The sequence below is a fragment of the Podarcis tiliguerta genome (genome assembly GCF_965153285.1).
Source record: "Podarcis tiliguerta genome assembly, chromosome: 14".
NCBI lineage: Eukaryota > Metazoa > Chordata > Lepidosauria > Squamata > Lacertidae > Podarcis > Podarcis tiliguerta.
Window position 1 is genome coordinate 364418 of NC_139547.1, and position 23806 is coordinate 388223.

Consider the following 23806-nt stretch of genomic DNA (forward strand, 5'->3'; position numbering starts at 1 on the left):
GCTCTTCTGTTGGGGATTACTTAGCTGCTGTCATGAGAGCCTTTGGGGGGCTTAAGAGTGAGTAAAACAGTTCTCTAAGCAAATGAGTAAATAAGGCCATCAGTCGCTGCTGTCATGATGGTTCTATGCCACGTCCAGGTTTAGAGAACAGAAGCACTAAGAGGAGCCTGCTGGATGCGGCCCATGGGGGCCCCTCTAGGCCAGTATCCTGTTCCCACAGTGGCCAGCCAGATGTCTGTGGGGAACCTGCAAGTGGGATTCAAGCACTTGAGTCCCCTCCCCTCATATGATCTCTACCAAATGGCATTCACCACCCTAAGACCTCCAGGTATAGGGTGGTATATAAATAAAATAAAAATCCAGAAGCATGGCTGCCTCCGACCATGGAGGCAGAACATAGCCATGGTGGCTAGGAGCCATCGTCAGCTCTCTCCATGAATTTATCTAGTCCTCTTTTAACCAGGCAAGTTGGTGGTCATCACTGCATTTTGTGGGAGTGAGTTCCATGGTTTAACTCTGCACTGTGCACAGATGGACTTCCTTTTATCTGTCCTGAATCTTCCAGCACTCAGAGGGAGCAGGCTCTGGATACCAGTCTGTGGGGACCTCAGGTGAAGAGGGCCGTTGCCCTGACAGGCTTCCCAGAGGCATCAGGTTAGGAAGCGGAAATGCGTTGGATTTGCTTACAGATTCCATGCTGTTGTTGTGCAAGAGGGCTTAACAACTTGTTTGTGCCACATGTTGGAACCAGACGTTCCGAGTCTGCCTGTCCTCCAGCTCCCTCCCTTCAGATCACATTCTTCCTTTCTGACCGAGTCTCAGGGAATCAAACACCCTTTCGCTCCCCTCTTGCTTGCAAGGAGAGGCAAGCAGGAGGAAGCCTATTTTCCTGCTGCTGCTGCTAGTGAAAGAAAGTGAAGCTATAAGAGATGCAGCTCTGGAGACCTTCTCTTAAGAACTAAAGCAGAGCATCTGCTGGATCCGGCCAAAGGGGTCCAGCTGGTCCAGCCTCCTGTTCTCACAGTGGCCAACCGGATGCCCCCAAGGAAATCTGCAAGCGGGATTTGAGCACAAGAGCAGCCCTCTCCCCTCCTGTGGTCTCCCTGTTGCTCCAGCTTCAAGACGTAGCGCAGACGCCGACTCACAGAGAGGCTCACTGACTGGCCAATGAGCTCAAGAACCTGGACCATCAATCGTCCCCTATCTGCCTCATTCTTTTTTAAAACCATCCAGTTTGGTAGCCATCACTGCTCGTGTGGGAGTTCCATAGTTTAACGGTGTGCTGCTTCCATGTACTTCCATGTAGAATGGAGCCCTCAATGGCTCCAGCAACTGGCAGAGCTCACATCAGAATGATCCTCCAAATCCAAGTGGAGAGTCTCCTGTTTCTGAGCAGCCCCAGCTATTGAACATTGCAGATTCTGACCAGGCTGGTGTAGCAGTAGCTGGATTTGAGCAGTATTTGGCAGGTCTCCGCTTTCCAAGCCGTCCTGGGACCAAGGGAGGCGCCGGAGTTGCTGGCCAGGATCCAAGGAAACTGCATGTCCCTTACATGTTCTAACTGAAATGCAGCTGTGCCAGCAGAACTTGGCCAATGGAAGCCCATTTTGACCACACACAAACAAACGGAGACTCGGTTCTTCCTCATTTAAGTTTAGTGCAGCTAAGCCTAGCTTGGGAGCAAAGGCTCCTTTTTTGTTAATGATAATATGATGCTACACTTGGCTGTGTGGGTGACTTATAGATGTTGGATATCACAGCACTGCCCAACCTGCAAAGCATGGTTTGGTGATCTGGGATTTCCTGCAAGCTCAAGTGGGCTCTGCCCCTTCCTTTTCCTTGGGGCACGTGCACTTGTTGGCTCAGTGGAACATAGAAAGAAGCTGCTTTATCCTGCTGATTAGACCATTTGTCCATTTAACATCAGGATAAAGTATTGTCTTCATGCAGACTAGCAATTTCAGAGTAGCATTGTCCTAAGCTCTAGCTGGAGATTCACATGGTTCAAGACATACAGACAGTTCTGGCCAGATAAAAGAAAGGACCTCTTCACAGAGAACATGGTTAAGCTATGGCACTCACTCCCACAGGAGGCAAGTTGGGTGGCTTTCAGAGAGGTTTGGGCAAATTCATGGAAGAGAAAACTATCCATGCCACCTGGCCATAATGCCTCTGCTCTGCCTCCCCTGTCAGGCAGGAACGCTTCTGAATGCCAGTTGCTGGAAACCATGGGGGGGGGGGGCTCTTACACTCAGGTTCTGCTTGCAGATTTCCCACAGGCATCTGGTTAGCCACTGGAGACAGGATGCTGGAAACAGGTGAGCCATTGGCCTGATCCAGCAGGTGCTTCGTATGTTGTATGAATGCTGGTAATCTCTAGCTCCAGTTAGTTTAGGAATGATTATGTTCCACTGGAGAGAGCCCGTTCCGTCGCAGCCAAGCCATACCTCCCTCCTGTGATAGGAACTGCCTGGTGTCTTCTGCATCTGAACAAACTCATCACCATTTGCATGAGAACAAATTAGATCCCTGACTTCTTTGTTAACGAGAAATAAGCTTGGTACGTCTCTTTCGGGAATGTGTAATTAGTAAGAAATGGGGTGGGGTCATAGCTGGGAAATTCCAGGCTATAACATGTCATTCGGCCTGCTGTTTGCATTGTTTGGCAGTGTAAGAAAGAAAGTACTCATGGATGATGGACAGATGATGATTTGTTACTAACGGCAGCCAGGCGGGCGATTGGCCATAAGTGGAAACAGGGACCTGCCATCACTGAGAAATTGGATGAGTGGGATCTGGGATGTGCAGTAATGTTGAAGCTTGCAGATATTTTTAAACACAGACAGTAAAACAAGCATTGTAGACTACAAGCCCCATCATCCCCTGAGCATTGGCCATGGTAGTCAGAGCCTCTAGGAGTTATAATCTCACAGCAATCTGTAGGTTGGGGAAAAGCTGTGACTTTTCCAGAGTACTGCATGTAACAAGTCAATGCATCAGTTTTGTAGAGAAATGCTCCATGTTCATGATGCACCAAAAATAGGTACAGGATAATACTCAGCCCTGTAGTTTATTAAGAGTTTTGAAGTGCATATAATTAGGATAATACAGATAAGTAGGTTATTTACCCTACTTTCCCCCCCTTCTCTATCATTTTGGAAACTTGTAATTTCCAAGGATGATTATTGTTCAGTGTATGATTGTGTTACTATGTGTTTGATTTTTCTCTCTGCAAAAAGAAAAAAAAAACAATGTTAGCACAAACCTGAGAAACAGACTAAAGTAAACACAGAGAAGCAGGGCTGTTTCCAGAGTAAATTAGGTCCCTGCGCATGGAGGCAAAATGGAGCCTCCCTATCCAGAGGCATTGTACCACTGAAATACCTGTGGCTGAGTGAGCAACAGCAGGAAGGGACTTTCCCCCTCATGTCCAGTTTGGAGGCTTCCTGAAGGTGGACGTGATGGGCCTCTCGCCTCATATCTGGCAGAACTCTTCCCGTGTCCTCTTGCAGCGTTTACTGCCCTGTGTCGGTTGCCCTGAGCCATCCAAAATTCTGGAACCTTTTCCCAGAACACCTCAGCAGTACTAGATGCCCGTCCTCTTTTGCTCCCATTAATACAGTAGTATCCCCCATTTTGCAGAGGGAGGGGCTGAGGCACAGAGTGTAGCCCAGGGTCCAAAGGGAGCTGTTGCTCAGCCAGGCAAAGTCCTTGCCAGCAAGGCAAGCCGCTGGCGGAAAGGCAGGGGCTGAGGCTGTGACTTTATAATGCTTGGCGGAACCTGATTGGCCCCTGGGAATCAGCTGAGAGTGTCAGCTGACTGAGCCCCATATTGTACTGCAACCTAGATGGTGCTGTTGAGCAACACTGCTCTGTCTGTAAGGCAGGCATAGGGGACCCTCCAAATCGTGTTGGACTCCAACTCCCATGAGCTTCAGCCAGCATGGTCAACCGTCAGGGAGGATGGGCGCTACAGTCCAACAACAACTGAAGGGGCCATGGACACCCCCCACACACTGCCACATCCCTACTTGCATGGCTTGTGGCGATGGAAATGTGTCTCTGAGGAGCCCTTTTTAAAACAAAAGCACCCCCACCCACACTTCCTTGGTTTGAGACCAGCATCATGTCTGGCTCTAAGCATGCCTCACGCATGGCCATTTTGCTGCCACAGTTCAGCTGCTTCTGTCTCGTCTAGAGTGTCTGGAACCTCTGGCTGTCCAGAGAGCAAAGTGCTGATGCTACTCCTTGCCGGTCAGACCCCAGGCTTTTAGGCAAACAGTAACTTCATCCATCCTTCCTGATTCAGCTGGCGTCAGTGCCGTGAGTCAGTGGGAAGGAGGCAGACGGTGCATTAAATAAACACGAGCAGCTTCACAGGGTGGAAAAATCTGGGCTACTGAAAAGTGGAGCGGCTATTAACAAAGGCAGCGCCTTTGAGCCTCCGGATTCTGCTGCTCTCCGGGGACTTTCCCTAAATGCCTTGATCTTGGGGGGCACTGAGGCGGGAAAGTGTGGTTTGATCCTCTTCCTTTTGGAGTGACCAAGTGGGAAACCCTTCAGTCTTCTTTTTTTAAAAAGCTAGGAGAGGGCAGGCATTCCCCACTTTGGGAAGCTTTTTTCTTTGTTTGTGTCCCAAACAGTATAAATAGTATGAAACTGATTTATGCACTTAGAAGGGTTGAAAGTGTCCATCCTGGTAATTCTCATCAGCCAAGCCAGCTGGCTCCAGCTGTTGGGAGGTCCAGTGTGAAATGTTGGTTGGAGAAGGCTGTGGTTGGGCAAGGTCCAAAAGCACATGGTACAGCCAGCCCCCATCCTGAAAGCAAGCAGATTTTGGTCTGGAGAAGGGCTGGCAATATGAACAACCTCATGTATATGCCATCTTCCATTCCATATGGGGGATGCAGGATAACCATGCAGTCATTAAACAAGTGTCCCCTTTAGTTTTGGACTGCAACCAGCATGGGCTGGGGGGCATCAGAGTCCAAGAGCTGGAGGGCGCCAGCCGGGGAAGGCTGGCTTAAGACATAGCTGTATAGTTTTGACCTAAGGGGTGCAGGTACTGAATTCTTGTAAGTATTTTAGTTTTTAAAGTAGCAAACAGAAACAGTGTGTTTTTTTGGGAGGGGGTTAGGGTGACAATACTTCCTTTGCCCCTCTGGTTGAATTGTGTACATACAAGGCAGTATTTTTCCAAAGTCTCCAAAAACAGATGGGAAATAAGATGCCAAAACAATTAACCTTGTTTGGGTCACATGTTCTGAGCTTTTTTAAAATAAATGACTAAATGAAGGTTGTTTTGTGCAAGAAAAACTCTCAGCATCCAATTTAAAAGGTGCAAAGGGACAATGGAACCCGACAATCCTGTGAGAACTGAGTGCCAGGGATACAGAGGGAGTGAGGTGCTGAACCCTGGTTGATGGGTGTTGTGGTGAATGTGTGGGTGTAACACATACTGTATGTTACATGCACATAGAATCTTAGAGTTGGAAGTGACCCCGACATATGGCCACCCAACCTCTGCTTAAAAACCTCCAAGGAAGAAGAGGCCTTCTGATAGTATCTTCTCTCAGTCTCCTCTTTTCCAGGCTAAATATGCCCAGCTCCTTCAACCGTTTCTCATAAGGCTTGGTTTCCAGACCCCTGACCATCTTGCTTGCCCTCTGCACATGGTTCAGCTTGTCAACATCCTTCCTAAATTGTGTTGTCCAGAATTGGACACAGTATTCCAGGTGTGGTCTAACCAAGGCAGAAGAGAGTGGGACTGTGACTTCCCTTGATCTGGACACTAGATTTCTGTTGATGCAGCCTAGAATAGCATTAGCTTTTTTTGCTGCTGCAACCCTGTGTGAACTCAAGTTTAGCTTGTGGTCTACTAAGAGCCTTAGATCTTTTTTTCATGTGTTGCTGTCAAGCCAGGTGCCACCCCACCCCCCACCCCCGCCGTATGTTCTGATACTTTAAAGCACATACTTTAAAGCATGCACACCAAACCTTTGTAATGATGCTACAAGCTTTGCATTCATCCAGTGAAGCTGAATGTTGAAAGAGTCAGGACAGTCAAACGAATGTATCCCCCCCCCAGCTCATAGTTAAACTGCGGAATGTGCTTCCACAGGAGGTATTGAGTGAAGGAATGAAGGAAGGAATGTGATGGCCACTGACTTGGATGGCTGCTGGCCCTGATGACTCTGCTCTCCCTCCATTGGTGGAGGCAACAAGCTTCTGAGTGCCACTTGCTGGAAGTTGCAAGTGGGGAGTGTGTTGTTGTGCTCAGATTCTGCTTGTGGGCTTCCCAGAGGCATCTGGTTTGACCACTTCAGGAAACAGGATACCCAGTAAACAGGCTTCTGAGCTGATCTAACAGGGCATTTTCTTTTTACAAAATCCAAGGTATTACCCATGACGTCTCTCTCGGAAGGGTCTTGGCTATGGTCCCTGGGAAGCTGTGGTTTGCCAAGGGCCCCCGTACAACGCAGTGTGTCAGTGGGTCTGGCTGTTAACCAGAAGGTTGGTGGCTGGAGCCCACCCAGAGACAGTGTGGGCAGGCTTCCTGCATTGCAAGGGCTGGGATTAGATGATCCTTGGTGTCTCTTCCAACTCTGTGATTCTGTGATTCTAAGGTTGATGCTGCTGGCTTTGGCGGCATTGATCAAAGCTGCTTCTTTCGAGCCAGAGCTCTTAAGGAAAGACAATTCTGGAGCGGGAATGAGGAGCCCCCCTCACTGGCCAGAAATGCTTGCAGAGAGTTTGTGTCTTTTGTCATCATTCCCTCCCCCCAACTTCTTCCCAGCTTCCGCTGCTCCTTTTTCCAGAGTCATCACTTCCCTGCACACAAATTGCCTTTTAAAAGCACAGGCCAATTTAGCTGAAAGTAGCAAAAGCTCAAATCTTAGGAAACTCCACAGCAGGTTATCTGTAAAATTCTGTTCCCCTTGGGGAGCTGAACATGAGGGGTAATAGAAAAATATTTTCTTTTCTTTTCTTTTTTTACTGCCAAAGGAGGAATGTATGTACATGGGACTAGCAGGAGGGGTGTGGAGTATTCGCCAGCTGCAGTATTGCAGCAAGAGGAAATGATGGAAAGAGTTAAGGCTTGTTAAAGCACAGGATGCTCTTAATTCACATTGATTGTCAGAGGAGAGGAGGATCCTGGGAACGTTAAGGATTTCTTCAGCCTGAGCAAGCAGGAAGATACAAAACACAGCCACTCTCCCCTCCCTCCCCACCCTTATGAAGCTGGAGGTACCAGCAACTATTTTTCACGTTCTAAATTCATTGGGATGCAAATCTCAATTCCCACCCCCACCCTCCTGGAATCTCAATGGAATGGAAGTATTTGCATCCAAGGAAGCACACTTTAAATTATTTAAATTATTATTATTTAAATTATTATTAAATGCATGTTTAAGGTTGCATTCAAGCCAGTGCAAGGCTTGACTTGTCCCTTCCATTTTTATTAGAAGATTTGGTCACTCAGCAGCATGCACTTCCCTGACATTGTTTCAGTTTCAAGGGATATAAGAATTGCAGAACTTAATTTAGTGTGCCCCAAATGCCATTTGTTAGATACTTAGAAGTATTTCCTAGGTGCTGCCTCTGAAAATGACAGTTAGAACATTTGAGACTAACCAGTCTGGCTGGTAATATTTTCATGAAACAATGCACTTTTAGAAATGGGGACATCCCCCAGAGGAAGCTACAGCAGGGGATCTGCATTTGAAGTGCTTTGAACACTTGAAAATGCTGTGGAAATGTTGATTGTTTATTAAATGTAAGAGCTTTACCAGTTCAGATGAAAGGCTCATCCAGTCCAGCATCCTGTTTTCCACGATAGAAAGCTAGATGCCTCCATCAAGCATCCAACAAGGGTCTACATCATCTCCCTTTGCCCCCTCAGCAGCTGGTGTTTGGAGGTATACTGCCTCTGAACCAGGAGGTTCTATGGAACCATGATGGCTAGTAACTTGCTCCATAAAATTGTCCTAAAAGGTAAAGGACCTCTAATAGTTAAGTCCAGCCACAGACGACTCTGGGGTTGTGGCACTCATCTCGCTTTACAGGCCGAGGGAGTCGACGTTTGTCCGCAGACAGTTTTTCCGGGTCATGTGGCCAGCATGACTAAGCCGCTTCTGGGGAGACTAGAGCAGCACACGGAAACACCATTCACCTTCCCACCAGAGCAGTACCTATTGATCTACTTGCACTTTGGGGGAGCGTGCTTTCAAACTACTAGGTTGGCAGGAGCTGGGACCAAGCAACGGGAGCTCACCCCATTGCAAGGACCTTCTAATCGACAAGCCCAAGAGGCTCAGTGGTTTAGACCACAGCCCATGTCACAAAAATTGTCCTATCCCCTTTTAAAAACCGCGAACTTAGTGGCCACCATTGCACCTTATTGCAGTGAAATTCCATAAGTTAGCTTTGCATTTAAGAACTGTCTTGAACAACATAGAAGCAAAGTGATGGATTAAAAAATTAATTTCAATGTTGCTGTTTTCTCATTCCACAATGACTGCACTGATGGGGCTTCGGCAAAGGCTTTGTAGACCCAATGGTCAACAAAGTAGGGTACTAAATCTTTAAAATTGGACTTAATAGGACCTTGCTTTTTAAATCTCACGTAAGTGTTATTGCCTGGGAAATGTCTAATGATGTCTCCATATTGGACAGAAGCAGTAGCATAGCTAATCTTGTTTTGCAGGCAACTCTGCCCCAATGGCAAATATATTGTGGAAGATGCTTGTGGAATTAGGAATTGATCATCATTTGCTGATCTTAATACAGAATTTATATTCATTTAACATTTGCCAAATCAAACTCGATGCCAAAGGTCAGCTTTATTCCAACATCCCGAATACGAAAGGTGTAAAACAAGGGTGTATTCTTGCCTCTTTCTTTTTAATTTATTTTTATCAGATCTTCCAGAGCACATTGAAAAAGTAGAATCACATGCCCCCAAAATCAATCAAAACCCGGTCCCATTGTTACTGTATGCGGATGATGTGGCCTTATTATCACTGACGATAGGTCTGAAACATCTTTTACTTTCCCTGGTTTCCTATTATGCTTTTTTTAAAATATAATTTTTATTCAGTTTACAAATAAGACAAATTAATACAATTCAAACAATTTATAAAACCATTCTCTCATTTTTTGACATCCCTCAACTTGGCTGGTACTCCTTCCCTTCTCAATTTTCCACACATTTCTTAGTTCTTATCTACTTCTTAAATTAAATCTGCTTTCAGTCCATAATTTTAACTTTCTTTTTTACAAAGCTTCGCTAAACGTTACAAGCGTTATTTGTTTTTCACTTAAATTATGCATATATTCTGAAAATTTTTCCCATTCTTCAATAAATCTCTGATCTTGTCGATTCCTAATTCTTCCTGTCATTCTATCCAGTTCTGCAAAGTCCATCATTTTAATTCTCCATTCTTCCAGTGTTGGTAGTTCTTCTTGTTTCCATTTCTGGGCTAACAATATTCTCGCTGCTGTTACTGCGTACAAAAATAATTTCCTATCTATCTTGTTTATCTCATTTCTCACAATACCTAGCAGGAATGCTTCTGGCTTCTTAACAAATGTATATTTAAACATTTTCTTCAATTCATTATATATCATTTCCCAATAATTTTTAATTTTCTTACATTCCCACCACATATGATAAAATGTACCTTCTTTATCTTTACATTTCCAACATTTGTTACATCCCTTGTACATCTTAGCTAATTTCACTGGTGTTAAGTTCACTGGTGTGGGCTAGCACTGGAAAACACTGGTTGCATTGCCATTTCCGTTGCCAACCCTCGAGTCTGCTCTCTGACTTGAGGACTTTTATAAATCCAAATGGTTCTAACTCTTACATAACAAAATCAGATCTATTGGCACTGACTTGGAACTCATGTATAATTCAAGTGAGCAATATATCACAATAGTCAATCCAGATTAAGGGTCATTGAAAAACGAAACATCAAGTCAGCTGTAAATAAAATTTGCTCCCCCAAGTTCTATGGTTTAAATACAACAGATAACAGGGTCACTTATATTTCACAATTAATAATTCCAGTCCAACACAGGGCCTTTATGTTAGCCCAACTGAACGTTTTCCCCTCAGCTTTTGTCAAAGGCAGATATTCAAACATCCCAGAAATAATAGACATTGTGGATGTTCTTTGAATGTGCTAGATGCTGTAAAACATATTCTTTTCTACTGTCCATTGTACAATCAGCTACGCAAACGTGTGCTATCCCCCTTTTTGGGTAGTCTAACATCGCGGCATGCTGAAAATATCAGATTCAATCAGTCTGACATTAACCTGGAAGTAACTGCAAAGGTGGCTGAGTTTTTGGTCAATAGTATCTCAGAGTGGTGAATAGCACTATTTTAGTGGGAAGAAACTCCAATGAAAACCCTTGTTATTACATATTTTACATGGCTGTTTATTTGTATATTTTTTAAATATGGATGTTTGATGATGGCCTATATTTGTAATGTCTAATAAAGGTTTGGTGAAGTAAGTAAGTAAGGAGGCAAGTGTTTTTTTGTTTTCTCATTACATCCCAACCAATGGGGACCTTGCCAGTTGGACATGCCAGCAGGATTATGCAGGCAGCTTTAATTACTAAGCAGCACTAGATATCCTGCTTGGCAGGGGGTTGGACTTGATGGCCCTTGTGGTTTCTTCCAACTCTATGATTCTATGATCCAGGTATCTTCTCCTTAAGCTGTTAGATTTGCAAATACAAAACCCAATCATGTATCTATTTAAAAAATAACCCAAGTGTGGGGGTGGGGTTGGAGCTTTTTATAGAGAGACTTTTGGCTAGTTGATGAAAAGCCACTCATGTGATGGCGTACACAAGAGACTTATAAATCTGTATTGCACCTTACAGTGGCCTGGTGATCAAAAGAAAAAGACAGGGCTTCTGCAGCTGTAATAGTTGTAGAGAAGAGGGGATTCTCCCCACCACCACCACCACATCCTCTTTTTACTTGGCTACCATATCAATGCACCTCATTTTTTATATTATTTATTTGGTAACACTTCAATGCTGTGCCAAAGTGCTCAAAGCAGTTTTCAGTTTAGGATGGCGGGAGGGAACCTGGGGTCCTCCAGCTCCTGCTGGACATCTGACTCCCATCAGCCCCCAGCCAATACTCTGGGAAAACGGGGGCTGCAGCGCAGCAGCATCTGGGAGGACACGGGTTGCCCACCCCTGGCTTGAAAGAATGTTTTCTGCTCCACAAGCACAACCTTTAACATATTTGCTCAGTGGGACAGACTTCCAGGTAAATGCACATTGGATTTCAGTTCAACCAGTGCAGCTCTATTCATGCCTACTCACAGGCAAGTCCCACTGAGTTCAGTAGGACTTGATTCAGATTCTGTTATCGTTTCCCATCCAAGGAGCTCAAGGTCTGCAAGGTACCTATCATCACACCTTGTCCTTCCAACGGTGCCGCACAGTAAGCTGGCCTCCGTAGAATTGGAGCTGCAGTTAGTAAATTACAGTATATATTGCCAGGGGCTTGGAGGACCCTGAAAAATTCTGTGCCGTTTGGTGGGATTTTATCTTATATACAGGAAAGGCAGACTCACAGAACTCCCTCTCCATAGTACACTGTGAAATTTGGCCTTTCCTGAGGGTCTTAAGCTCTTTACTAACCTAATAGGCAGTCTCTCCTAGTTATACTGCACTGTTTTTATGTACTTCTGTCATTTTTATTCTGTTGGTTTCTGTGATGTACTTCCATAAAATAAAGGTGGAAATTTTAAAAAAAGTGTAGGCTTTTTTTAAAAGAAGAAAATTGCCATTATTTTAAAAGGCTATAGCTGATTCCCGCAGCAAAAGGGGTGTGCTTTGAATCCACAGAATATCCCAATTGTCACTAAAGGCATACCCATAGGGTCCCCTCTTCTCCTGTTGGATTTAAGCTTGAAAGAAGCATTTCCTTCTAACCAATAGAACAGGAGGTGAGGTGGGATGCCCACAGCACTTTCTCCTATTTTTCAAAAGGCAGGTTACCCCTGGACCATCCTGTAATAATAATAATAATAATAATAATAAATTTTATTTATATCCCAGCCAAGACCGGGCTCAGGTAAGGCCTCATGTAAGGCCATGGACTGTATAGACCCAAGGCTGCTGCCTACCTGGTTTCTCTCTGTTCTCTTTCCTAGGTGGACGGGCTCCTCTTCTATCACAAGGAAACTCACTACAACCCTGGTAGCACCCCATTAGTGGGCTGGCTCCGTCCGTACATGGTGCCAGACATCCTGGGCATACCTGTCCCCCTCTGCCCACTGACGGCCAAGCCAGACTACGCGGGACTCCAGCTGCAGCAGATCATGGAGCGTAAGAGGAGCCTACAGCAGGCCGCCAAGGAGGATTCTTCCAGTGTCAGCACAGCCCCCCAGGACGGCCGCTATGAACTGGAACACTTGTCCACACCAAAAGCAGAAGGCTTTCCCTCGGCTCTGAGGGACTCTGCGAGCAAGATGGAGAATTGATAGGTAGCCTGGGATGGCTGCTTTTCCATGTTCAGGAGGAGAGCAAAAGAAACTTAACATGGGAGCAGCTCTGTTTTGACAGTACTTTGGGTAGAAGGATGTCCACTTCCATAATAATTCTCCAGGCGTCACAAGTTATTTAGCTGAGGCCTGAGATGTAAATCCTAATTGCTAGCAGCAAGGCTTGATTAAAAGAATTAAAGCTGTGGAGCAATATGTGGAGCCGTCCTGTTCAGAGGCTTCTTTTGGTGAACTCATTCTGTTCTCTGATCAGTAGGGGAAAAGGATGACTAATTTCATGTATAAATATATAAATAAAAACCAATGAGCCTTTCTAGTAGGAAAACAGATGTCTAGTTTAATAGGAATAGTGTTGAATAAAATACATATAATAAGAAGAAATAAATTGAAAACTGGTATAGTAGCATTGGATATTGTCAGGAAACTGCCATCAGTGCCGGAGGGAGAGAGCAAAATCCAGAGGGATTCCAGAGAGCGTCCCAGGATTGGGAGAGGCAGCCCATCTTCTGGGGAAGAGAATCAGCGTAGCACCAGTGGAGAAGGGGGGCAGATGGGGGAAGCGGCGAGGCAGTCCCATGACTCCTTGCCGGGGACCAGCAGGGAGAGTAGAGGTCCTCCGCTGCCTACGCCCTCCTTTCGCAGAAGGCATTCGCACAGAGAGAGTAGGAGGAGACTAGGCGTCAAAGAGCTTCTTTGCTAAGAAACGCCCACTGACGGATTCTGCCAGCGATTGAGACAGCCACGGGTGAGTGGCTGTCCGGACAGAAAAGGTTCACTCAGGCAACCCAGCCAGGTGTTTGCACCGGCTTACGCACGAGCAACCCCTAGAACCACTACAGCAATCCGTCAGTCCCTGACGTTGCTTGTGCGCAGCACCGGAGAGGCAGCACGATGAGCCAAACAGGGCCGGCCGGAGAGACAGAGCAAGAAGCCATGGTGCGAGGTCTGGTCGAGAGGAACCGAGACCTGGAGGCGCATGTCACTACCCTGTCTGCGCGGCTGGAGGAGAGACGGGCTCAGGATACACAGGTCAGAGCCACCCCGATAGGGAGGAAGGTCCCAGGGCTGGTACACATGTTTGGTGGAAAGCCCCAAGACTACAATGCCTTCCGAGCTTCTTTGCTGGAAGAAGTTTAAGAAACGCCCACTGACGGATTCTGCCAGCGATTGAGACAGCCACGGGTGAATGGCTGTCCGGACAGAAAAGGTTCACTCAGGCAACCCAGCCAGGTGTTTGCACTGGCTTATGCATGAGCAACCCCTAGAACCACTACAGATATCTTTAAGGCTTTTGACTGAGTAGAATGGCTGGCATTAAAAAATGATTATAGAAAGTTTATGATTTGGAGAACGATTTAAAGGATTAATAAATCAATTATACTTGAGGAACAAGGCATATAACTTAGTGAACGATGGTATAACATAACAAATAACACTAGCCCAAGGTACAAGACAAAAATGCCCCCCTCCCCCAATTTTATTTGTATTGGTCATTAAAACTCTGGCCAATGTAATTAGAGAAGATGGAAATATAAAAGGAATAAGCAATAAAGAAAAAGAGAAAAGAAGGTTATTTGCAGATGACACCTTGCTAACAATTGAAAATCTGTTGGAAAAATTGCAGGTAATAGAAGCACTTTTGGAAAAAATATTGAGAAAGAACAGGGTTATTAATTAATTGGTCCAAATCAGTCAACATGTGTGGAGAGAACACAGAGCTGTCCATGCAGCAAAAAGGAAACTATTGGATGTGAAGAGTACATGTGAGAGTCAATGTGTCTGTGATAAGCAAGTACTAAATGCATGCTTTTGTCTGTAGACTAAAGTGGGTGGGATCAGAATACAGTGGTACCTCTGGTTGTGAATGGGATCCATTCCAGAGGCCCATTCGCAACATGTAAAGCCCGCAACCTGAAGTGCCGTATTGCGATTTGGCGCTTATGCGCATGCGTGAGCGGCGAAAACAGAAGTAACCCTTTCCGGTACTTCCGGGTCGCCGCAGGACACAACCTGAAAAAACGTAACATGAAGCAAACATAACATGAGGTATGACTGTAATTGCAGAATCTGCCTTGCAGGATCCAGCTTCCTCAGGACTTCAGGATCCAGTGTTTTTTAAAAATAAAAATGTCTAGCCTTTGAATGCGAAGATATATTAGCAAATGTATGGTCAGTTGGTCTGTTAATACTCCAGGTGGGGTCTGAGGCAGAATAGAGTGGGGCTATGACTTCCCTTGATCTGAACACTACACCTCTGTTGATTCAGCTTACAAGTGCATTAGCTTTTTTTGCTGCTGCATCACACTGTTAGTTTACGTTAAGCTGGTGATCTGCTAAAAACCCCCAAGATCCTTTTCTTCAGCCAGACACTCCTCATGCGCTGCTGGGATGGGTGACTTCAGCACATTATTGAGTTAATGGTTGTGGTCGGACCCCATAATTCTCTGTGATGCTGCAAGGGAGGCATGTTGCAGGTTTGGTGAATTGTTCAAGCTCTGTATTTGCAACACGTGTAGTTAAAGCCAGGCAGCATAACATCGTAGCAAGGCTTCCTTCTAGGGAACAGACTGCAGGCCTGATGGAAAATTGTGTGTCTTCAGCTTAGGGGTTTCATAACAGAAGAGCCTTCTAGATCAAGGCAGTGGCCCCTCTAGCCCAGCATCCTGTTCTCACAGGATGAGCAGAAGCCTGTGGGAAACCAGCAAGCACAAGAGCTTCTCGCCTCCCCCATGATTTCCAGCAATTGGCATTGCTGCCGCAACGGCAGAAGCAGAACATAGTCATTGTGGCTACGAGCCATCGACAGTCCTCTCCTCCTCCATGAATTTGTCTCATCCTCTTTTAAAGCCATCTAGGTTGTGCTGTGGCAGGGAGTTCCATGGTTCAACTGTGTGCTGCCTGCTGGGAAAGACCCCTGAGACCAGAGAGAGCTGCTGCCTGTCAGAGCGGGTAGTGCTGGGCTTGATGGACAAACAGTCTGACATGGTCTATGGCAGCTTCTGTCTCTTGTACTACAGAGGTGGGGAACCTTCAGCCCTCACGGCTAATTAGGCATGCCAGGCCTCAGAGGCGTTCTTTTCATTCATTTTATAACACATATCACCTTTTTCTCCAAGGAGTACATGGTTCTCTCCTTCCTCATTTAACCCCCTTAGCAACCATGTGAGATAGCTTAAGCTCAGAGGCGGTGACTGGCCAAAGGTCACCCGGTGAGGTTCATCTCTCCCAGGTCCTAGTCCAGCACTCAAACCACTATACAACACTGTCCCCCCTGCTTGCTTGCCAGGCTGTTTAGGGCAAATGCCACCCTCTTTTGCCATGTTTGATGCCAGATACAGGGAGCCTTCAAGGCATAGTTAGAATGATTTCAAGCAGGTAATGCAGATGGTCTTCCTCTGCAGACACAGCTCAAGCCCTGTCACGTTGTTTGGTGCTACCACCCATGTGTCAAAATGGCCCAGGATGCAGAGGGAGCTCAGGATCTGGTCCCGCTTATGCTATTCATGTGATGCTCACATTATTTATTTCAAGTGATTTTTAGCACCACTTGATTGTAAAAGAAAAGCCAAAAGTGTAAACCCTCAAAGTGGTTTACAAAGAATAAAACAATAAAATTATTAGTAAAACAGTTAAAATTACTCTTGGAAACATTCAAAAGGAAAAGAAAACCAGCAATAAACTAAAAACATTGACATTCTACATGTCTAGGTAGGGCTACTTAAACAAATATGTTTTTAGCAGGTGCTGGAAAAAATGCAGTGAAGATGCTCACCTGATAGGCAGGGAGTCCCCAAGTGTAGGTGCAGCCAAATGTGTTTACAAATGTGGAAGGGGTATTATGTGGCACCTGTAATGTGGATCAGTTCCACAGACTGAAGTGGTCCAGAGGGCATCTATTGGCTAAGGCGATCTGGTAGAGCTTCGTTTACTAATAGCAACACCTTGAACCTGTCTTGGATTTGTAGCTGGGTCTAGTTACAAAGGGGCCACCGGGAGATACCTTCCCAATGCCAGAGCATTCTCATGGGCGCTGGGAAGTTTAGATCAGGACCTCACAGGAAAAGCTTATCTAAAGAGGCAAAGCCAGTGTAGGATTCACACCGCGAAGAAGGTGTCTCTTACAGCACATTGACTCAAAAGCAGGTTTCTATTGGCTTCAATGGGATTTTCTCCTTTCTGCATGGAGTTGCCACCTTGATTTTTAGAAGTTGCCAGGGCAGGTTGCTGCGTGGGTATTCGTTTCTTGTCTGTCTGCTGCCGATGCCTTTTAGGGCTCTCTCTCCCCCCGCCCCCTTGGGAGCCCTCCATCCCGGCTCGTCCTCGGCTTGCTGTTGCCGCTGCTGCTGTTTGTGAATGAGATTCAATTTCTGAATGGAGCAAGCAGAGAGGGGGAGGGAGGCTTGGCAGCGAAAGGAAGCAGCAAAGGAAGCAGGATTGGTCTGCGACGGGGGGGGGGCGGGTCAGCTGGGCTTACTTCCTCCCTCCCTCCCTCTGCCTGCTGCTTTTGAGGAACAAGCACTGCAGAAAGGAGAGGGAGGGAGGAGGCCCCACGACCCCCCCTCCAGGCCACAAGACGGGTGCGGGGGGTGAAAGCTTCCTCCTCTGATACAGTATATATAAAGGAAGTTGCTTCCCACTGATTCTCTCTTCCTCTTCCTCCTCCCTCCCTCCCTCCCTTTTCTCCCAGAAAGCAGCAGGAGGAGGGATCTTTGCAGGGTGAATATCTCGGCACAATCTGGAGAGGATTTCAAGCTTTGGGGGCTGGGAAGTTTTGCCATTTTCTGCCCCTTCTTCCCTTCCCGTTAAGCCCCTTCGCCTTCCGATCCAGATGTAGGCGTGTTTAATGCCCGAAGACATTCACCGCGGCTGAACCAGACTTGGCATTCTTATTTTATCAAGGGAGAGGTTTTTTGTTTTCCAGGACCTTTCTTTTTAATGGAACTTTTTTTGTCGAAGTTGTCGTTGTCGCCGTCCCTGTTACAGTGAAAAGGAGAGAGGGGCGCAAAAAACAACCACCCACCGAATACTAATAATCGGGCGCTCCCCTCCGTGCTCCCACCGCCCTTTTCAAAAAATACTTGCATATATCTATATATCTACAAAAGCGCATCATAAAAGGGAGGGAAGACAACAACGACAACGGCGAAGAATGCGATCCTCCAACTTTGGGAGCGACCCGAGCTGAGCGACCCCCCGAAAAACGTGGGAGGAGGAGGAAAAAGGAGACGAGCTGCTTTGGGAAATGTTTGTGGGGTGGTAGCTGTGGAAAACTTGCACGATCTCCTGCTCTCTGGCCGGCGTCGAGTCCTGGGAGCGCCCCGAGGGCAGGATGGCGGCGGAGCTGAGCCCCGAGGAGGAACAGGTAGGAGCTCGCCGGGCCCCAGAGCTTGGGGGGACCGCGGCCAGGGAGGAGGGCGGGGCGGCCGGGATGGCGGGGTTTCTCCGGAGAGGCGCCTCTCGGCTCCTTCCCAGGTCTTGGGCTGCGATGGGAGCCTCTCGGGCCTCTTGGCTGCGCTCTTTTAACAACGCGGATCGCGAGGGGAAAGAGTAAGGAGATGCATAAATAGTATGTATTTGCCTAGAGTAATGCTGCGTACCCATCTGTTTTGGGGTCATCTCATTCCTGGAAGCGAAGCAGCGCCCCCCCCCCGTCTCCCGACTGCGGGGGACCCAGGGCCAGGTCTGTGCTCCGTCTTGCCCCTGCTTCCCCTCCCCTCTTCTTCCCGGGGGGAAATCCGTTCTTGGTGGGCGGGGGGAGCTGCGTCCCTCCAAGTCCCGCCACCCCCCACCTCAAGGGGAGGGGCAGAAGTGGGGCCCCCCGGGGAGGTTTCCATGGAGATCAGAACCGCTGCGTGGGGGGGGGGCTGCGATGCGGCCTAGTCGGAGAAGGAGCCTGGCGGGGCCATGGGGCGCCCCCTCCCCTCCCGCTAGGATCCTCCGATAAAAGAGGAGGAGTTGAGAACAAGCCCGGAAATTCGCTTCTTTGGGCGGGGGCTGCAAGGACACGCTCGCTCTTGGTCTCGGGGAGCCTTTGAAGGAGCGGGAAGGTTGTCTCTTGGGGGGTGGATCCAGCCGCCTCAGGGGCTTCTCCCCCATTAATTGACGCCTCATTCATTAACTGGTTTTTCTCTTCTAATCCTCCCCCCCCCCGTGTTTGTGTGTGTGGTGTTTTCTTTTTTCGGGGGGGATTAGATTCCCCACCCCTTTTATAAAAGCTGTGAGGCCAGAGAGAGAAGCGCGACATGGAGCGGAAGTGCCGCGGAGGGGAAAGGCCGGCAAGCGCGCAGGATCCGCGGCCGCTTTCTGCCCGGGCGGCGGGCGGGCGGGGCAGCCGGGAAGCTCGGCTTCTGCCGGGAGCCTGGCTGGGCTCGCCCTTCTTCCCGAGAGCGCGCCTGCGCCTCTGCCCGCGGCTCCGCGCGGCTCCCTCGGGGCTCCTCTCCCCGCCGCCCCGCTCGCAGGGACCTCTCGCTTCCGCCTCGCCCTTTGCCCTTCGCCGTTTTCTGCCTCTGGCCCTTTTCACTTTCTCCCCCGGGAAGGATCCGGCCCTCCTTTGTCGCGCCCGCACATCCCGCCGGCTGCGGCTGCGCTTGAGTCAGGCGAGGTGGATGTTGCTCATCCCTTCGGGAGGCGCCCCAGAAAGGGGTCCGCGACCCCCGCGAAGGCCGGGAGACACAAACCCCGCTCGGGAGCGTCCCTTCTCCGTTAAAGTTTTCACACTCCTAACTTGTAGCAGAAAAAATGAACGTTGTCCGTCCTGGCAGAGAAAAAGATACTATACTAATAAATGTAACCCTTTTATTTAAATAAAATGGTCTGTGGGAGTTTTTTTAATCTTGCGTTTCTATAGCCTGTCTTGGATAGAACTGAAGGCCGCATACATTGTTGCTATTACTCCATCCGATTGCAGGTGGTTTTGTTTAGGTTTCTTAAAGAATGTCTTCCATGCTTTTCAAGCGAATTTCCCAAAGCATCTTAAAAACCAGCAATGTACAAAAGCAGTGTAAAATCATGTAATATTTTTTAAAAGCATAGAGCAGCAATAACTGCCAACCCCCCACAAAAAACCAATAAAAGCAGCAGTCAGAAAACCCTTTCCAAATGGAGAATGTATTTCAGATTTTATCCAGAAAAAGAGCAGATTTTCTCCTAGGGGCAAAGGTCTCTTCAACCCCCCCCCCCATAAAATTTTTGAGGGGGCCAGGCACCCCCAAAGTTGGTGGGCTTTGCCATTCAAGTGGTGGTGTTGGGGGCCTACCTGGGCCTCCCAAAATTTCATTCACGTTGGCACCCTGTCCCCATTGATACGTTCTTGACTAAGGTGCGCCAGATAGGAAGGTCCCTGCTTCTGATCGTAAGGCTCAGACAGTACTTTGCAGAGTAGAAGAGGGCAGGTCCCCGCCCCGAGGAGACCGCCATCTAGTCTTGGTGGCATGGACTAGGACAGGGGTCGGCAATTTTTTTAGCCGTGGGCCAGTCCACTGTCCCTCAGACCTTGTGGCGGGCTGGAGAAGCGGCACGGGGGGGGGGAGCTGGGAGAAGAGGTGAGGGGGGCAAGTAGTCCTCCTCCCCAGCCCCAGCTGCTGTGTTTACCTTCCCAGGGGCTGCCGCCACCACCGCTGCTTCTCGTGGGTAGGCAAAGGGAGCTCATCCGCCCCACCCCCTGGCCCACAGGAGCACCAGGGCAGCAGTGGCAGAGGGAAGATGAGCGGCATGAAAGGGCTGGCTCCAGAGGGGGGCTGCTTAAAATGGCACTCAGCCCCCTTCCTCCTCTAGGCAGGGTGCAGAGAAACCAGGAGGAGAGAGGGAGGAGGCACCGCCACGGTGTGTGGGGGGGAATGGAATGGTGCAGGGGGAAAATGGTGCAGCCTGAATGAACAGAATCCCCAAGCCGATGATCCACAGACAGTCTGTGGGCCGGATCCTGAAGGCAATTGGGCCTGATCCAGCCTGCAGCCCTTAGTTTGCAGACCCCTGGACTAGGAAGTCTGTTATTTGCTAGTGTCCGCTATCTAAGCATTGACCAGACCCTGACCAATGTGCTTCGTTTCACTTGCATTGTACATATATTACATATGTACATATATTATTACTCCATCCTGGAAAAGTGAACAGGTACATGCCCTAGATTTAAACCGCCACATATTTCTTAGCTTCTGAAAGTTGTTATTACTTATGTCAATTTCAGTATATCCTCCAAAGCCCAAACGCTAACTAGTCAAATACAGAAATGCAGTAATATGTTTCCTGGATTTTCTTGTTAGCATCTTGGCTGCTTCTAGCAAATTAAACTAATTCCATATTGCTCCAGAGCAGGGATTCAAGGCAAGTGACTAGCAGAGGGTGGTTGGGCCTCACGAGGCCTGGGCTTTGTTGGATGAAGCGGCTTCCTTTGGTTCCCAGGCTCAGCTTCAAGTGCCCTAAATGGCTTGGCATCAGCCTACCTGAAACACTGAATTCCCCAAACCTTGAGATCCTCTTTGGAGGGCCGGCTACAGAGAACCACCTGGGAAAGAGTGTTGTGTTATGTTGTTAATTGTGTTTTGGGGTTTTCCCCAAAAAAAATTGCACTGGAAAATTCCCAGACGTTTTTCCCAAAAAACTTTTCTATGCAAATTAGGATAAGTTCCAGTGCAATTATACCATGCAAATTAGGGTGGTTTGTATTGGAGTGGAGGGGGTTTGCATCAGGACATTTTCCTGACACCCTAAAGAGAGATCTAATTTAGTGTGCATATATTTACTTGTATTATTGTTAATGAAGCTAAAATTTTTGAAGCCAAGCAGTGTGTATTTGCAATTGACATCCATTCATAGTTACTAAAGAACTCATGAAACTGGAAAAAAATTCCAATGGAAAATGAATCACTCGGGGAAAATTCCACCACCTGCATCACAATAAATAAATAAATAACTTCCGGCTCCCTTAGTCAAAATTCTCCCAGCAATTTATCTTTCTCTGAATTCTTCAGACCTTTTGAGATCCTAGCTGTGCTTCCTGGACTCTGCCCCTTTCCCATGCCCTGCTGTCTTCTTCTGTTGTCCTCTTCTACTCCTGAAAACTCTGTTGCTCCTTCTCTCTGCCTCCCCCTCCCTGTGACCTTCCCTTTGTGCATTCCCAAGGGACTGGCAGTTGGCTTTGGGTGCCACAAGTTGCCATTCTTGACAAGTTGCCATTCTTGAGAGGATATGAAAGGAAAGTGGAGTGGGAGAAAGATATCAGCTTGCCCCCGCCCCCAAATGCATTCCATTTCTAGGAAAGCATTCCATTGGGATGTGGTTTTTATATTTTTAATTATTTTCCCCCGGCATTTATTTATATCCTGCTGCTTCATCTTAGTTTTCAAGGTAGCTTGCAACAAATTTTAAAGTGCGTGCCTCCTAAACCCCCCTCCTCCCCCCAAAACAGATCAATGGTAAGAACAGAACAGCAAAGGTGCAAACAAAATATATACTGCAGAAAGTGTTAAAATGTATCCGGACTCAGTAAGAAGAATGCTGAAACAATACTCAACTCCATTAAAAACTTGCGTGAACACAACATTTTGAACTGGTACCTAAAAGTCATTTAGAAGGATATGGAGTGAAGATTTGGGAGTGGGGGGAGAACTGCACAACTGCGCTACCTTTGGAAAGGAGATGCCTTTGGTTTCTATCCACTTCTCCTCAAGTTGGGGGGGGGGGATCTTAATAATTGGGCAGGTTCATGTCAGAGTTGGCACCAAGCAGCTTAGAATTTTTGTGGAGGAAAGTGGTCTAGGGCTGCACGTGCAAAGTGAGTTGACCCAACACGCACATTAATTTCTCTCTCTCTCTCTCTCTCTCTCTCTCTCTCACACACACACACACACGCCCAGCCACACACACACACTCTCACACTCTCACATGTGCAGACTCACATGCATGCTGTCATGCACACTTTCACACATGCACAGATTCCCACATGTGTGCGCTGTCTCTCTCACACATGTGCTAGCTCTCCTTTCCCTCCTTTCTCAAATTGGTTTCTGTGTGGAGAGGTCTCCTTTCCCAATTCATGGAAAAGAAACCCAGTGATCTGGCCATGGGGGCCAAGACTTCTTCTGCTGACAGTTCCCTTCATTCTCCTGCTGAAAAATGAGGAGATTTGCTGTCCCTGTGGATCCTGCTGCCTGAGGCGGTCACCTCACCTTGCCTTATGAGTGGGCCAGCCCACCTCATAAGTAAACTGCTGTAGGCAAAACGGTGCTCTGTCGTTAGTTAAGCAGAATTGCAAAGGCTTATTAATGAATGAAAGGACTCCCACAGAGGCCTGTACACTCAGAAAGTGCCCCCCCCCCTTGAAGCACTGGGGCTCACTTCCACAGGTCTTGGTTGTGATGCCTTTTCTCAATCAAGATTTATGATGTGCAATTGTGTCAAAGCAGCCCCCCCCCCTTTCCTCCCTTCTCTTTGCCACACAGCTGGGGCCCTGGACTCCCCGGACCACACACCAACTGCAAGGAACCGGATGTGCCTGCATTGTTAAGAGCATTTGACTGTGACACTTGGCACCTGTTTTGGAAGCACCCCTCCCCCCGGCAGTTTAATCAAAGAGACCAGATGAGATAATTGGGGAGGAGGAGAGAGGGGAGGGGTTTAGAGGACCCAGTGGAAGACACAAGGAAGGAAGCAGGAGGAAAGTGACACTAGGCAGATGTGATAGTTGAGATGAGAGCCCTCAGCGGAGTGATTTCATATTTGTATTATGTGATACATATTGAATGATCAGAGTGCTGTAAATGTTACATATATCATTAATATTAATTGTTATTAATCATTATTATTACTAATACTAATGAGGCACCCAGTAAAGATGGAAGGATGCCTTGTTCTATTCCAGGGGTGTCCAACTCGCAAGAGACTCCGAGAAAAAAAAGACAGTGATCTTCCCATTCGGGGGGCAGGTCAAAGTTGTTGAGCTTTTTTTGGGGGGGCGCCTTTTTCCTGCCATGAATCAGTGACATCATACCCCTCTTCACTGATTTCCACTTTTCTTACAGTGTGTGTTTTGGGGGCTTAAGAGGGAGGAGATGTGAATCTAGACTATATTGACCCTGACAAGAGAAACTAGCCATGCCAGGCTGCAAAATGGCTCCCTCTTTCCCAAAGCATGTTTTCTCAATATGCTTCTCCATCTGCTTGGTGGCAAGGTCAGTGTAGGGAGTGAAATCCACAGTCAATCATTGCTGTCAGGATCAAGGCCATGTTTTAGTTGTGTGCTTGTTTGTCTTCCCTGCATTTCCCTC

At 47.5% G+C, this 23806-nt stretch overlaps 2 protein-coding genes across 6 annotated transcripts in view; both read left to right on the top strand.

Moving 5' to 3' along the window:
* SNUPN (snurportin 1) overlaps positions 1–12934 on the top strand; it is a 37958-nt gene extending 25024 nt beyond the window's left edge. For 3 of the 4 annotated variants that reach the window (XM_083412822.1, XM_083412821.1, XM_083412823.1), the window contains one exon: positions 12192–12934. In XM_083412822.1, the coding sequence (XP_083268948.1) occupies positions 12192–12521 (330 nt within the window). In that variant the 3' untranslated portion in view covers positions 12522–12934. Of the gene's footprint in view, positions 1–565; positions 655–2669; positions 9067–12191 lie in introns of those variants that run through there. The other variant, XM_083412824.1, reaches the window with a different exon arrangement.
* Positions 12935–17768: 4834 nt separating this feature from the next.
* The window catches only part of PTPN9 (protein tyrosine phosphatase non-receptor type 9), a 70611-nt gene continuing 64573 nt past the window's right edge, over positions 17769–23806 (top strand). The window contains exon 1 of one of the 2 annotated variants that reach the window (XM_083412796.1): positions 17769–17904. In XM_083412796.1, coding sequence (XP_083268922.1) covers positions 17872–17904 — 33 coding nt within the window. In that variant the 5' untranslated portion in view covers positions 17769–17871. Of the gene's footprint in view, positions 17905–17951; positions 18090–23806 lie in introns of those variants that run through there. The other variant, XM_083412797.1, reaches the window with a different exon arrangement.